Source organism: Argiope bruennichi, chromosome 11 (genome assembly GCF_947563725.1).
Source record: "Argiope bruennichi chromosome 11, qqArgBrue1.1, whole genome shotgun sequence".
Classification (NCBI taxonomy): Eukaryota; Metazoa; Arthropoda; class Arachnida; order Araneae; family Araneidae; genus Argiope; species Argiope bruennichi.
In genome coordinates this window covers 41,203,968-41,219,749 of record NC_079161.1, presented here as the reverse complement: position 1 = coordinate 41,219,749, position 15,782 = coordinate 41,203,968, and the positions used below count along the sequence as shown (strand labels likewise).

At 37.3% G+C, this 15,782-nt stretch overlaps 2 protein-coding genes across 2 annotated transcripts; one reads left to right on the top strand and one right to left on the bottom strand.

Annotated features, from left to right (window-relative positions):
• Nucleotides 1–521: 521 nt before the first annotated feature.
• Nucleotides 522–1,844, bottom strand: LOC129956532 (uncharacterized). Its single transcript, XM_056068455.1, has one exon. It carries the CDS (start codon nucleotides 1,842–1,844, stop codon nucleotides 522–524), a length of 1,323 nt encoding a protein of 440 aa, XP_055924430.1.
• A 9,922-nt stretch (nucleotides 1,845–11,766) lies between these two features.
• LOC129956531 (uncharacterized) lies at nucleotides 11,767–12,159 on the top strand. The gene has a single exon (XM_056068454.1). The coding sequence runs from the start codon at nucleotides 11,767–11,769 to the stop codon at nucleotides 12,157–12,159; it is 393 nt and encodes a 130-aa protein (XP_055924429.1).
• Nucleotides 12,160–15,782: the final 3,623 nt, after the last annotated feature.

Here is a 15,782-nt window from a genome sequence, read left to right as displayed (position 1 = left end):
CACAGCCAGCAAATTAGTATGGAGTGAGAGAGGTGTGCTGGGAAAAGAATTGGAGGTCAGAATGCAAACGCCTCCAGAATTATGCGAATTAATGTCCGAATCATTCCGAACAGCATTATAACCCCGCAATTTAAGAGGCCACTTTGATTTCAAGAAAGTTTCTTGAAGACATAAGCAAGCTGGATGAAATTCGTGAAGAATGGCCCTAATTTCATTTCGCTTGGACCGAGTGCCACGACAGTTCCAAGAGAGGAAATCAAGAAAATATTGCATGAGAGGTATTAGGGACATTCGTTAGAGTCGTCGATAAATCGCAACTCATTTGGTTTGGTTGGTTTTAGTGGCGCAAAAGCCATATTTGACCATGCTGCGCCAAACGCATGACTTATCTTAATATACAATGTTTCAAGTAAGACACACACACACACAAAATACAAAACAAACACAGAGGAGCTTATCAATTCCTATGTCATGTAAAAACAAAAATAAATTTGGATGGGAATTAACTCCCAGCAAGTCTTTTAATTCAATGTTATTTTTACCAAAATGGTTTCGTCTAAATGTATTAAAACTCGGGCATTGCACCAGAATATGCTTATTGCGCAACTCATTTGGATTTCATCCTCTTCTTCGGATGAATGTAGTGCGATAAGTTCGAGACAATTGGGCACGCCACTGAAAATGGATGATAGATCCTTTTGGACTATACCCTGATTCGCAAGTCCCAGAGTGACAGAGTTATGTAAACTTGATGCTTTTATCTTTTGTGAAAGATGTTTTTCGGAAACGCCACGTTTCGAAAGCTTAAGCTTTAGTGATTCATTTGATTTCCGTTTGCGTTGAGCTATTTCAGGTTTTCCAGTTTCAGGAGCACTAGTTACGGACTTTTCAGAATCGGAGTCTGATTTCACAGGCGGCTTACTTTCATTGATATTTTTAACGCAATTAGTGCAAGAGCAATTTGCACAAAATTGTTTTTGCAAAACGGAAGCACAAGTTACACCAGGTGTCGGTGTCTGGACACACTGTACTTTACGCCTAGCTTCAGAGTAAGAGATATTTTCTTTATGTTTAATTGTTAGAATCTGTTTCTCCATCAACCAACGTGGACATGACCTAGAAAATGAAGTGTGATTGCCATTGCAATTCACACATTTTTCTTCAGCGGAACATTGCTGACTTTCGTGGCCTTTCACTGCATACCGGGCGCAAGTGAGAGTCCCGCGGCAGTTGGATTTCGAGTGTCCAAATCGTTGGCACTGAAAGCACCAGAGAGGATTTGGTATGTAAGGTCTCACGGCTAGTCTCATATAGCCCACTTTTACCCGTTCTGTCAATTTAGGTCTACTAAATGTCAAAATAAAGTGTTTTGTGAGAAGGAGTTGTCCATCCCGCCGAATTGTTATACGGCATACATGCGTCACTTTTTCGGGTTTCAATTCTGCTGTAATTTTGTCCAAGGTGTCGTTAAATAGCTCGCCACAGGTTATTACGCCTTTTGAAGAATTAAGCGCCGTATGAGCGCTTTCACTACCGGTTAGAGATGCTAATACCTTTAATTTAATTATTTGTTGAGCTTGCTTGCGGCTACCGACTTCTACAAGTAAGTCACCAGAGCGAAGTTTTCGAGTTGAAACAACTTCTCCAAGTGCTCCTGTCATTGCTTTTTCTACTAGAAACGGTGAAACGCTGTTAAATGTTTCGTTGTTTTCAGAAATGCGTTTTACAATAAAGAATTTGTCGAAAGGTTTTTCAAAAAGGTTAACATTCTTTTGTTGCCCACTGAAGGGAGCAAAGTTTTTACGGCCCATACGATATTGATGGGGATTCAGGCCCAGCGGCATCGCCCACCACGGAGCCCTACTCGGGATGGCAGTAACTGGCTCTAGATATCCCTAGCCTCAGCACTTACCATAATGCTAACTGGTACCTATACGCTCGGAGTTACCCCCGGGGACAGTGACCACCCTTAACGCCAAGCCCAAGGAGTAGCCCCTTCGCTTGATCCCTTGCAGACTAACCACTTACGTGACCATCTACAAGCCGATTGACACACCGGGGACCACAGTGCACCCCCCGTCTAATGGGTCACCACGCACGGCCAACACGTGGGGTTTTTGGCTATCCATGAGAAGCAAGAAGCAAACAGAGCGGCGACAGCTTCTCATGGAGAGCTCCCTCGCTTGCCGTTGAGTGATGGAAGGATCAAGTAAATAGCAGAAGGCGTAGAGGAGAGTAAGCATGAAGGGAGTAAAGATCCCTGGGTACCTCGGGATTGGGACACCTGTACTCACCAATAGTAGGTGAGCCCCTGTGGGGTGTGAAATGTCCACCAACAAATATAGTCCAGAGCTAAGAAGCGTTGCTTTAACTTTGCTTTTCTATTCAGCGAAAGCTTATAAATATGTTAGGAAAATGTTTAATACCTGTTTGCGTCATCGCTTAACAATCAAGAAATGGTATCTAGCTGTAGAAGATTCCTCGCCTGGTTTTACTAAAGCTGCATTAAATGCCTTAAAAATAAAAGCCGATGAAACAGCCCCCCCCCTCCCAAATATGCCCCAGTTTGTGGATTCATTATTGATGAGATGTCAGTTAGAAAACATATCGAATGGGATTGCCATAAATTTTGTGGTTACGTAGATTATGGAACTCGCCTTGATAGTGATGAGCTTCCTGAAGCTAAGGAAGCTTTGGTTCTTATGTTAAATTGTATAAATGGTAACTGGAAAATACCAATCGGGTATTTTTTTATAGACGGGTTAAATTCTGCTGAAAGAGCAAATTTAATAAAAAAAATGTCTTGAATTCGTTGAAGATTGTGGTGTGAAAGTTGTAAGTTTGACGTTTGATGGGACTAATGTAAATTTAGCCAAGGCAAAGATACTAGGTGCGGATCTGGATGTTGCGAATAATATGTGGCCTTCATTTCCGCATCCTGTTACAAAAAATGATGTTTTTATTTTGCTTGATCCAAGTCATATGCTGAAACTAATAAGAAATACGCTTGGATCAAAGAAGTCAATCTGGCATCCAACTGATGGATTTATAGAGTGGAAATTTATTGAAAGATTAGAAAATTTTCAAAATCAACACTACTTATTGGCAGGTTGTTGTTGTTGTTTATGGTATTTAGTGGCGCAAGGGCCATATTTGGCCATGCTGCGCCAAGCAAATGGTAAAAAATAAAAGTAGAAGTAAAACATTAATATATGGGTTTTTTATACATTAGTTAAAATATAAAAGCAGATACTATAAGATAGACTTGTTTGAATGAATGTTAGATGAATGATATGAAACTAATGACCAAAATGATAAAACTATTGTTCACAATATCAAATGCAAATATAAAAGTTAACAGATTTTAAAAACTTAAAAATGTTCGGGTGGTATCTCTCGCCCACCAAGTCCTGCAAGGTTAATGACGATGTTTTAAAAAAAATGAACACGATTTTGATTAAAAGCGGGACATTCAATTAAAATATGATTTACAGTAAAATCCTTATGGCATGTTGGGCAATTTGGCGCCGCCTCACCAAAAATGAGATGTCGGTGTGTATAACGCGTATGACCTATACGGAGACGAGTCAATTTCACATCAGTCTCGCGTGTTGGGAGAACAGACCACAATCCAATAGTTGGTTTGATGGAATGCAGTTTATTTTGTGTCCGCAGGTCCCACGTTAATTGCCAAGTAGCGAAAATGTGTTTCGCGAAGAACTTTTTGATATCACAATAAGGAAGTCCCTGAGACAAAAAGTTCGTTGCTGATTTTGCCGCTGAATCTGCCATTTCGTTTCCAGAAATGCCAATGTGACTAGGGATCCAGCAAAAATTGACTGTAAAATCCTTCTTTTGCAAGAGATGCAAAGTGAATAGAATTTGTATAACTATCGGGTGCATCCGATTATGATAATGAGATAGTGCTTCCAACGCACTCATGCTATCTGTATAAATAATGAATTTTCTATGAGGAGAGAGTAAAAGTTTCTGTACAGCACAGAAAATACCCATCAACTCAGCCGTAAATACTGAGCAACAATTATGAAGACGGTAGCTGAGTGTATCATATGGAAATACGATTCCACAACCAACCTGGTCATCTGATTTTGATCCATCAGTGAAAATTGGTATAAATGAAGAGAATCGATTGCGATGGTAGAGATAAAGCTGTTGGAAAATAATCGGAGCTGTTGATAATTTATCAAATCCAAGAAAGGGATTTAAATAGGAAAATTGTGGAGTGTCCCAGGGCGGAAAGCATAGCATATCAGCTGATTTAATAATGATATTATCAAGGTTCGAGCCTTGCACAAGACTTTTGGCTCGCTCACAGAACGGGGGGATATGATATGGACGGGCATCATATAATCTGCGCAGGCCAACTGGAAGTATAATTTCAGATACGGGATGTCCTGGTTGAGATATAGTTCGAAAATGATAGAAAACGGACAATTTTTTACGTCTTAAGTTAAGGGGTAATTGGTGACAAATAACGTAAAGGCTTTCAACTGGAGAAGTGCGAAATGCTCCTGAGCAGATTCGCAAAGCAGAGTGGTGCACAGTATCCAGTCGCCGCAAAATGGAATCTCGAGCAGAACCATATACCATACACCCATAATCTATGCGGGAAAGTATGATTGCTTCATATATACGGAGTAAGGAGGTTCGATCGGCCCCCCAAGATGTTCTAGAGAGTACCTTCAAAATATTTAAGGCCTTCTCGCACTTCTTTCGCAGTTGAAGGACATGCGGAAGGAAAGTGAGTCTGCGATCGAAAATCACTCCCAAAAACCGTATTTCATCCACAACTGGAATAGGTATATTTTGTATGTGAATAACAGGGTCTAAATGCATAGTTCTCTTCCGGCAAAAGTGTACACATCTACTCTTATCCGGAGAAATTGTATGCCCGTTATTATTGCACCAAACTACCAGTTTATTAACAGCATTTTGTAGCTGTCGCTCAATGAGACTCATATTGCTTCCTTGACATGATATCTGCAGGTCATCAACATATAGGCTTCCATGAACAGATTGTGGCAAATGATTTAAAATTTGACTTAAATGAACTATAAAAAGTGTTACGCTGAGGACACTTCCCTGCGGAACACCCTCAGCTTGTATAAAACGATTTGAGTAAAAATTACCAACACGAACACGAAAAGTACGAAGTGATAAAAAGTTTTGTAAAAATATGGGCATGTTTCCTCTAAAACCAAATTTATAAAGGGTAAAAAGTATGCCATAGCGCCATGCATGGTCGTATGCCTTTTCGATATCAAAGAAAATAGAGACTAGGTGATTTCTCCTTACAAATGCGTTGCATATTTGGGTTTCCAAAAGAATGAGGTTATCAAACGTAGAACGACCTCGACGGAAACCGCTTTGCAACGGAGGAAGGATTCTTTGTTTCTCTAATTCATAGATGAGGCGGGCATTGACCATGCGCTCTAGAGTTTTGCACACGCAACTGGTTAAAGCAATTGGCCTGTAGTGCAGAGGGTTTTCAGGAGTTTTGCCAGGTTTTAGGATTGGAATCACAATAGCTTCGTGCCATTGTGAAGGGTACTTCTGCTCAGTCCATATTCTGTTAAATAATATCAAGAGATTGGAAAGGGAAATGGTATTCAAATGGCGAAGCATGTTATATGTGATTCCATCTGGCCCTGGACTGGTATCATGGACTTGAGACAAGGCCGTTTCTAGCTCAAACATCTGAAATTCAGAGTTATATTGGAAAGCATTCTTGTCGTGGAACCGCAAGCGCAAACGCTCCGCACGTTTCTTAATTGTCAGAAAATCAGGGTTGTAAGATTCAATTGCGGAAACTTGTTCAAAAGCTTTGCCGAGAATATTAGCTATGTCTAATGGGGCAGAATACGTTACATTTCCAATTTTTAATACAGGAAAGTACGATTCCCGATAAATCCCATTTGACTTTTTTCCACATAATCTTACTGGAAATACAGGGTGTGATAGAGGAAACAAAGGACTTCCAAGATTCTCTCTGACTACGGCGACGAATGCGTCGAGCATAGGCTTTGGCACGTTTAAAGGCAAGAAGGTTTTCTGTCGTTGGATACCTCCTGAAAATGTTCCAACACTTTTTCTGTTTTTTATAACTGTCGCGACATGCGTCATTCCACCACGGTTTACGAAATCGTCGTAGACGTGGTGAACTTTTTGGGATACTTCTATTAGCGGCGTTCATTATAACATCGGTGACATGTTGTAAAGCTTCGGAAATGTCTACACCACTAACCATGTCCTCAGTGATAACTGCCAATTGTGAGAATGCATCCCAATCTGCCCGATTGAATAGAAAATGTGGAGTACGGAGAACAGAATCTCCTCTGTCAATATGGGAAACAATAATAGGGAAGTGGTCACTATTATATAATTCATCACAAACTTGAAAGTTTATCAAAGGCAGAAGTTCAGGAGAACATATGGCTAGATCTAGACTATGAAAGCTACGTGTAGGTTCATGGAAATATGTTTTTTCCTCATTATTGAGCAGGCAGAGACAGTTATTGGAAATAAATTGTTCGATCTGCCGCCCACGAGAGTTTGTACAATCAGAACCCCACAACGTGCTATGTCCGTTGAAGTCACCAAATAAAATGAAAGGCGAAGGAAGCTGGTCCACTAGGTCATCAAGATCATGTTGACGAATAACATCATGAGGCGGTAAGTAAATTGAGCAGACTGTGACCAATGTTCGTACGTGAACTTGCACAGCCACAGCCTGCAGAGAAGTATCTAATTTGAGAGATGTGCTCGGATATAAATTTGAAGTAAACATACAGACACCACCAGAAGTTCGAGATCCTGTGTCTGTATCTTTCCGAATACAGTTATAGCCTCGAATTTTGATAGGGATGTTGGGTGTCAAGAAAGTTTCTTGAACACCGAAGCAAATGGGATGAAAATTGTTTAAAATAGACTTGATGTCAGAAATTTTGGATCTAATGCCGCGACAATTCCAAGAGAGGAAAGTACCCATTAAGGAAGCCTTTTAATAAGAGAAGTTCTAGGAACAATGTTTGGAGGTTGCGCAGCATCGCAACTCATTTCAAATTCATCCTCCTCAGATGGGTGGAGTGAGATGATTTCAGGATTTTTCGGTGCGCCACCAAAAATGGTCGTTAAGTCTTTATGAGCAACACCTTTGTTCGCAAGTCCAAGAGCTACAGAACTGCGTAAAGATGTTTTTTTGAGTTTTGTAGAAAAATCCTTAGGGACCAGGCCACGTTTGGAGAGCCTTAACTTCAGAGCTTTATTTGGTTTTGGTTTATTTACGACAGCTTTACTCTCTTCAGGAGTACTAGTCAAAGATACCTCAGTGTCAGAATCAGAAATCTTTTCCTGGGTTTTTGCTTTAATGACTGTTTTTGTGCAGTTTGGGCAACTACAGTTCTTACAAAAATTCTTTTGCACAACGGATGCATAGCTCACACCAGGTTTCGGTGTTGATGCCAAAATTTTCCGTCTGGTTTCAGGATAAGATATGTTCTCTTTAAATTTAAGACTTGTAATTTCCTTTTCTAGAGTCCAGCGTTCACATGACTTAGAGTATGAGGCATGACAACCACTGCAATTTACGCACTTTTCTTGCGCCTTGCACTGCTGGCTGTCGTGGCCTTTCTCAGCACAGCGTGCGCAAGTGAGTGTTCCACGACAGTTAATTTTGGAATGTCCAAAACGCTGACACTGAAAGCATCTTAAAGGATTAGGTATATATTGCCGAACTGGCAGTCTTATATACCCCGCATATATGCATTCAGGTAATTTTGTAGCATGGAAAGTTAAAATAAAGTGTTTCGTTGGTAAAATTTGCTCATCCCGTCGAATGGTAATTTGGCGTACGTGCGTTACACCTTGAGGTTTGAGTTCGTGAGTTATTTCTTCAATAGGAACATTGAACAGTTCTCCGCATGTGATCACACCCTTAGTATAATTCAATGAATTGTGAGGAGTGACTGTTACAGGGAATGTTGTCAAAGCTTTCATTTTAATGATTTGCTGGGCTTGCTTTTTCGTGCAAACTTCCACCAGCAAATCACCTGAACGCATCTTTCTGATAGAGGACACTTCGCCGACAGTTGCCGAGATAGCTCTCTGTACAAGAAATGGGGAGACAGAATTAAAGGTTTCCTTTTTTTCCGATATCCGCTTTATAATAAAAAATGAGTCGAATTGATGAAGATTAGTAATGCATTTGTAGTTAGTTTTATGCCCACTGAAGGGAGATTTCCGCGAGGAGCCCATACGATATTAAAGAAAATTCAGGCCCGACGGCACCGCCCACCATGGAGCCCAACAAGGGAAGTCAGCCACCGGCTCTGGCCATTCCCAGCCTCGGCGCTTACCTTGGTGCTAGCCGGAACCTATACGCTCGGAGTTACCCCCGGGGACAGTGACCACCCTTAACGCCAAGCCCAAGGAGTAACCCCTTCGCTTGATCCCTAGCAGACTAGCCACTCAGGTGACTAACTACCAGCCGATTGATGCACAAGGGACCACAGTGCACCACCCGTCTTTCAAATGGGTCGCCACGCACGGCCAACACGTGGGACATTGGCTGTCCATGAGAAGCAAGAAGCAAACAGAGCGGCGACAGCTTCTCATGGAGAGCTCCCTCGCATGCCGTCGAGGGAAGGAAATACATAGCAGACAGCAGAAGGCGGAGAGGAGAGCGAACTGAAAGGGAGTAAAGATCCCTGGGTACCTCGGGATTGGGACACCCGTACTCACCTAAAGAAGGTGAGCCCCTGAGGGGACTTATTGGCAGGTACGAAACTCCGAAGAGCCCACATAGAATGACACAGACAAAAAATGAAGGTGCGTCTTGCAGCTCAAACATTAAGCAACAGTGTTGCCGATGCTCTGGAATACTGTGAAAAGAATCTGAAGCATCCAGACTTTCAAGGTGCTGAGGCCACAGCAAAGTTTTTGAGGTTTTTTAATGACATCTTTGATCTTTTCAACTCAAGAAATTTACTTGGAAGAGGTTTTAAGAGACCTCTATCGCTAAACACTGAAGCAGAGTTCTCTATCTTTGTGGAAAAGGCGGAGCTATACATAGAAGAACTGAAAACTGCTCCTAATGGACCTCCAATACTGGAAAGCAACCGGAGAACTGGCTTTCTTGGTTTTTTGATGACTTATAAGTTTTCGCAAGATCACCTTGAAATGTTTTTTTCTGCCATCAGAAGTAAAGGGGGCTATAATAACAATCACACTTGCAAACAGTTTCAGGCTGCATATCTAAGGCTTTTGTGCCATGAGATATAATAAGTGGCGGAAATGAAAACTGTATTGCTCTGGATTATAGTTCTATACTAAAAAATCCATCTGCTGTTAATGTGTACAGGAAATCTCTCAATGATGATGTAAATTTAGAGGAGGAAGACGGAGATGATAATATTAGAGAAATACTATTAAATCCTTACGTATGTGACGTTTCATCTCCCCTTTTTTTAAAAAAAACAAAAACAGATATAATGGAAATGAATAGAAAAGTGCGAATCGCACCAAGATCCTCTGCTACACGGCTTATTAAAGTTATTGATAACATTTAAAAAAAAGAAAATATTCATTTTGATTCCCTTGAGGAAACTGTTAATTTACTGATTTCGAAATCAGAGGAATTGAAAAATATTGATAGTATTGCGCTCAATGGAACACGTTTTGATTTTTATATGACACTGAGTTAAATTCGTTATTTGAATATTCTGACAAAACCACTACCATGATATTTCGCGTTGTTCCGAATTTTCGTTGCTAGACTGCACACTTATATGTTTATTAGGAGAACGATGTAAGTTGGTGTTCTGTGAGTCTGTTTTGTGATGTCCTGTAGTGTGCGTGAAAAATAAATGTGAATGTGTAAAATTCGTATCGTCTTTTATTCGAAACATGAACATTCGTAGGAGCAAAATGGTGCATCATCCGGGAATGTGGATTCATTTGGTTAAGTAAAATATGTTTGGACAGACTCGAAACGAAAGTTCATTTGTTTTACCACTTCACGGTAAATTGTGTTTTGATGCTACAGAATATAATTGAAGTGGTTTATCCGAACATTTCATTTGGAATATGACTCAAGAAATGTATTGGATATCCTGATTATTTTGAAGTAACTTCATTTGCGAAGCAATAGATGTTAGTTGGTGGGGTATGTAGTTGAAATTTTGTTATTTCTTTTCTGCTGAAAGTTATTGAAGTAAATTAGTTCTGCTTTAGAAATTAGTTGTTTCAAGATTGTATTGATATTTAGAATTAGGGTTTATTCGTAGGAAATAGTTGAAATGCTAAAGTTGTATATGCTTTCGTCTTGAGAGTGTGGAGTTTCGTTTTCGTTGTTTGTTACTATACTCTGTTTCACCCCAACTTGGCAGTATTGTAAAAGGCAGAAAATGTGACGCTCTGCGCTGGGAAAGAGTTCACCATTCATTTTGACTTTAAAATAACTAAAATGCGCTGAAATTTATCAAATTATATCATAAATTACAGAAATCGCTCTTTTTATCAGCATGTATTTAAAATTATTCTCAAGTTAGAAGTGCTTACCTGTAAAATATTTTGTAAATAAAGCGAACGAATAAAACCAAAAGATTGACATAATGAATTCCACTTTGGCTAGAACCGGTCTCCAAGGTCAAATATTTGGCGTGCTTCTCTTGTACGGCCGCGCCAGCTTTGCTTCATTTAGTTCTCAACCGTTATTATCATCACATGTACTTTTTATTGTAGTAACAACTCAACTTTGTATCAGACAAGCGACAACTCAACTCTTACGTTGCTAGCTCTTAATACGCATCTTAGTTATTTATTTGTACTTAATTAATTGCTTTTTGTTTTACCCATCGATAGTATTTATCGATAACCTTAACACTTTTTTGCTCTCGCTTTTTTACCAGCTGTTATTTTTTGATATTGTTAATCTCATTCACTTTCGATTGTTGAATATTTATTCAAGTCGTCATTTCTAAAATGTTTGAAAAAGTGATTTCATCAACTACGCTCTATACACCTTCAAGACGAGCGAAACCAATAAAAAGTGCAGCACGCAGAAACATATTAAATGTTTATTTTCGCCTCCGAGAAAGAAAACCCTCAAGATTCTATTAATCAAATCGTAGACAAAGTTTCACATCTTACGGGCGTTTCGCAAAGAACAGTTTTCCGTTTGAAAAAAGAAAAAAAGACATCCAGTCCTTTAAGTACCCCTGGAAAGAAGTGACCAGGCTCAGAAGGTAAACAATCAAAACTTATAAAATATGATGACTTTACCTTATCCTGCATTCGACGAAAAATCCATGCATTTTTTCGTAGAAATGGGATCCCAACATTAGATAAAGTTTTAAAAGATGTGAACTATGATAGAGATCTTTTCGAAAAACATCAGCAGAACAACGCTTTACAGAATATTGAAAGACTTGGGATTTTCTTTTGAAAAACGGAAAAGGCAGGCGTTACTTCTAGAAAGACAAGATATTATTTTGTGCCGGAGGAACTATTTGAGAAAAATTGCTCATTATAAGAAGAAAAAAAAAAAAAAAAAACCGCCCATTTATTATCTTGATGAGACATGGGTAAATGAAGGCCATTCTCAGAGTCGAGTACGGCAAGATACAAAAATTAAAAGTAGCTACGAAGTCTCCTCTTCAAATTTAACAGTACGTTTGACGGCACCAAAAGGAAAAGGAAGGAGACTCATTATTACACATATTGGAAGCGAAGAAGGTTTCGTCCGTGATGCAGCTGAGATTTTTATTTGGAAAAAAAAGTGGTGACGATCATGACAAGATGAATGGAGATCATTTTGAAAAAGGGATAGAAAGTGTTCTTCCTAAATTGAAGAAAAACAGTGTAATCGTAATGGACAAGGCTTCTTATCATTCTGTAAAAATGGAGAAAATTCCTACAACTTCTTGGACTAAAAAGTCTACTCAAGAATGGTTCTCCCAAAAGCATATTTCCTGGGATAAAGACATGATAAAAATCGAACTTTTGCAGAAAGTTTCTGAAGTGAAACATTTTTATGATATATACCGAGTAGAAACTATTGCAGAAAAATATGGACATACAATTTTGAGATTGCCACCTTACCACAGCGAGTTAAATCCTATTGACATGATTTGGAGTTAAATTAAAGGACATGTTGCGCGTGAAAATAAAACTTTTAAGCTGAATGATGTAAAACAGCTCGTAATCCAAGGAATACAAAAAGTAACAATCGACAATTGGAAAAAATGCATTAACCATGTTACAACAAACGAGAAAGAAATGTGGGAAATTGACGGACTTGTAGAGGAAGTATGCGAAAACCAAAATTTAATAATTTCCATGAACAGTGATTCAAGTGACAGTGCATACGCTTGGCGCAGTATGGCCAAGAATGGCTCTTGCGCCAATAAACCCAACAACAACAACAACATCAAGTGACAGTGAGGCAGAACTAATGAGTGCTGATGATTTTTGATGTCTCATTTATAATGCATATTATAATTAATATATTTTTTAAATGTTCTGAATAACTTTATAGTAAGTATGTTTTTTTCCCCATAAAATAACTTATTTCTCTTGATATTCTCCATTACTTCGAATTTTAATCTATTTACGATATTCTGAATAATTAGCGTATTTATATATTTGTAAATACTTGATTTCTGGACTAAATTAGTAATGTTTGATTTGTAAATTTGATTTTCATGAATATATATATGAAAAATTATTTATTATTAATATAATCACATTAATTATTGTATTAATTCGAAAACTTAAATTTTTAAAATTTCTTCCTTTTGTTAATTTTTAGACTTTACTGAGAAAACCCTAAAACATTTGAGAAAAATCTCAGTTTAGCGTTACTTTTTATTAAAAACTGCATATTGTTTCATCGCAAATAATGTCATGCATTGTTATTAATGCAAGGCTTATTACTCAAAACCATTATTATATTTTGTTTAACAGTTCTAAACTTCAATCTCTGAAAAATCAACTTCTTGATAAAGAATATTCATTTAAGAAATAAAAACTTTATCCACTCTCACTTATGCATTGCTTTCAATTATATGGAATTTTAATTAGTCAGTAAAGTTATGTACCAATAATATTGAACAAAATAATGAAAATAAGGTAAGAATTAATTCTGATTTAAAATGACAATCTAATAAAGTTAATAAATATTTATTATTTGGCGTAAAATTCGGGAGATAAAGTTTCGCCTAGCGATCTACATTTCTTGTAACTTTGTATTTTAAAGCAACCCAAATCCCTTGACAACGACTGCAATTCGGCATGCGTAGAATATACACTACTGCCAAGTTAGGGTGAAGCAGAGTATAGTTGTGTTGTGTTTGCATTTTTAAACGATATATGTTTTAAAATTGTTTGATTTGTAAAAGGAGTCATTTTGAGTGTGTTTGAATTAAGTTTCATTTTCAGTTGTTTGTTACTAGTTGTGTTGTATTTGTATTTCTGAACCACATATGTTTTAAAATTGTTTGAGTTTGGAAAGGAAGCCATCTGATTATGTTAGTTAATGTTTGTAAAAGAAAAAAGAATTAGTTATGGCTGAAAAGAACGAAAAAGATAGGTTAGATAAGTTGAAAAAACAACGTTCCTCACACAAAGGACAAGTTACAAGATTCATTTCAAAAATAAAAACTGGTTTAGACGAACCGGGATTTGAAATGGATGAGCTCGAAGGTCTTTTGGTGCAACTACAAACCAAAGACGAACAAATGAAATCTATCGATAGTAAAATTGAAAATCTTTTAGATATTAATGATATTGAATCAGAAATTCAGAAAATTGATGAATATAATGAAGAAACAGTTTTTACTTCTGTGAAATTAAAGAATAAAATAAAATATTTGCGTTTGCATTGTATTAATGAACATGTAACTATTAATTTACATGAAACCCCAGTAAATCGATGCGGATCAAATATAAATGCAAAATTACCGAAATTGAAAATTCAAACCTATAATGGCGGTCCATAGTATTTAATTCTTGTAACCAATTCGAAAATTCAATTGACTAAAATTCCTCTCTCTCAGATGTGGAAAAACTTTCTTATTTATTTACTTGTCCTCGTGGTGATGCACTTGCTTGCATTAAAAGTTTTGCGATAACAGGAAATAACTAAAAGTCAGCACTTAAATTAATTTAGGATACATTTGGCCAGCGAAATGTGTTAATGAATGCCCATGTCTAAACTGTTAAATATGACACCTTTAAAAATTTCTTCTAATTTAGTGGAATTAAGGAATCCTTATTTTAAATGTCAAACTCAAATTCGTTCTCTTGAAAGCTTAGGTGTGAAGTCGGAAACACATAGCATAATGCTTTGCGCAATTATTTTGAAACTCTTTCCTAGTGATCTTATTTTAGAATTTAGTAAACAGCAAATTTCTACTACTAATCATGATCTAGATGAATGAATGAGTTTTTTGCACAACACTATCATCGGTAGAAAGAGAGAGAGCGCCATTCATATGCAACAATCCACTGTCCTCCCACCGCATCATCAGGTCTCAGATTCCCAGCCCAAACAATTTTTTCGTAAACATTACGGAGACACTTCGAATCGGAATAAATTTATATCCTCCGCGAATGAATTGATGACTAATGCTGCTTCAAGCGGCTGTATATTTTGCCATCAAAATCATTTGAGTCATTTATGTGAGAATTTGAAAGCTCAAAATAAGAAAGAAAAATTGCTACGCGAATTAATTGCTACAAGCAGCCAATCTATTTTCTACATTAAATGAAACACTGCAAAGGGAGTGCAGAAAATTTCCATGTTTAAAATTCAGTTTCATTTGGAAAATACCGTTGTAAATTCCCGAGAATCATTTATTCAAAACTCGAATACAAATTCGAAATTAAAAAAAAATATATATATATGAAGAATAAATGTATGAAAAGCTTTCTAAAGTTGAGCCATAATCGAACCCATGCTCTAAATTCTGATGGATTCAAATAGTTAGTAATTGCAGTTCCTAACTATGAGAGTTTTCTCAACTTTTTTTTTACAGCGAAAGATAATATTTTAATGAGTATGCAACGAGTTATTTTTAAAAAAAAATTTTGTGGAAAAGTCTTTTTTTCTTTTTTTAGATTTTGATGGAAATTCCAATATATCTAATGATCATGATGTAAAAAATACTGATGTCGATACTGATTCAATAGCTAGTGACGATGAAGAAAATAGCCAAGCAAATGATTCTGAATGTGAAGAAACAGAGATTCTTGAAATCAAACAGTACTCAATTTCTGTTCCAGAAATAAATATTTACCACCTGGGCCTAGTGATATTTCAAGGACTAAAAATTGCACACTGATAAGACCAGATTTCGAAACATATCGCATGCACAAGGATGGAAAATTCTTCCGGTCATTTACAAATTTTTTTTTATAAATATGAATGGCTTGAATTTTCTGCATCCAAGGAAGCAGTATTTTGCTATTATTGTAGGTATTTTCTCCATAAGAATGCTGAATCGGTTGCTCAAGCATCTGTTAAGTTCCTCCCATTGTAAAGCTGTGGTTAACTACAATCTATTTAAGGAATCCCAAAAGAAAGGGAATATACTGATTCAGGTAAATAAGGAAAAAGCAATGATAGTAAAAGAAAACAGGCATTATATGCGCACTTTATGCGAAATTCTCCTTTTAATTGCACAGCAAAAAATTGGCATTAGAGAGTCTAATGAATTTCGTCAGTCAGACGTAACTATAAAAAAGAATGTCATTGATTATGG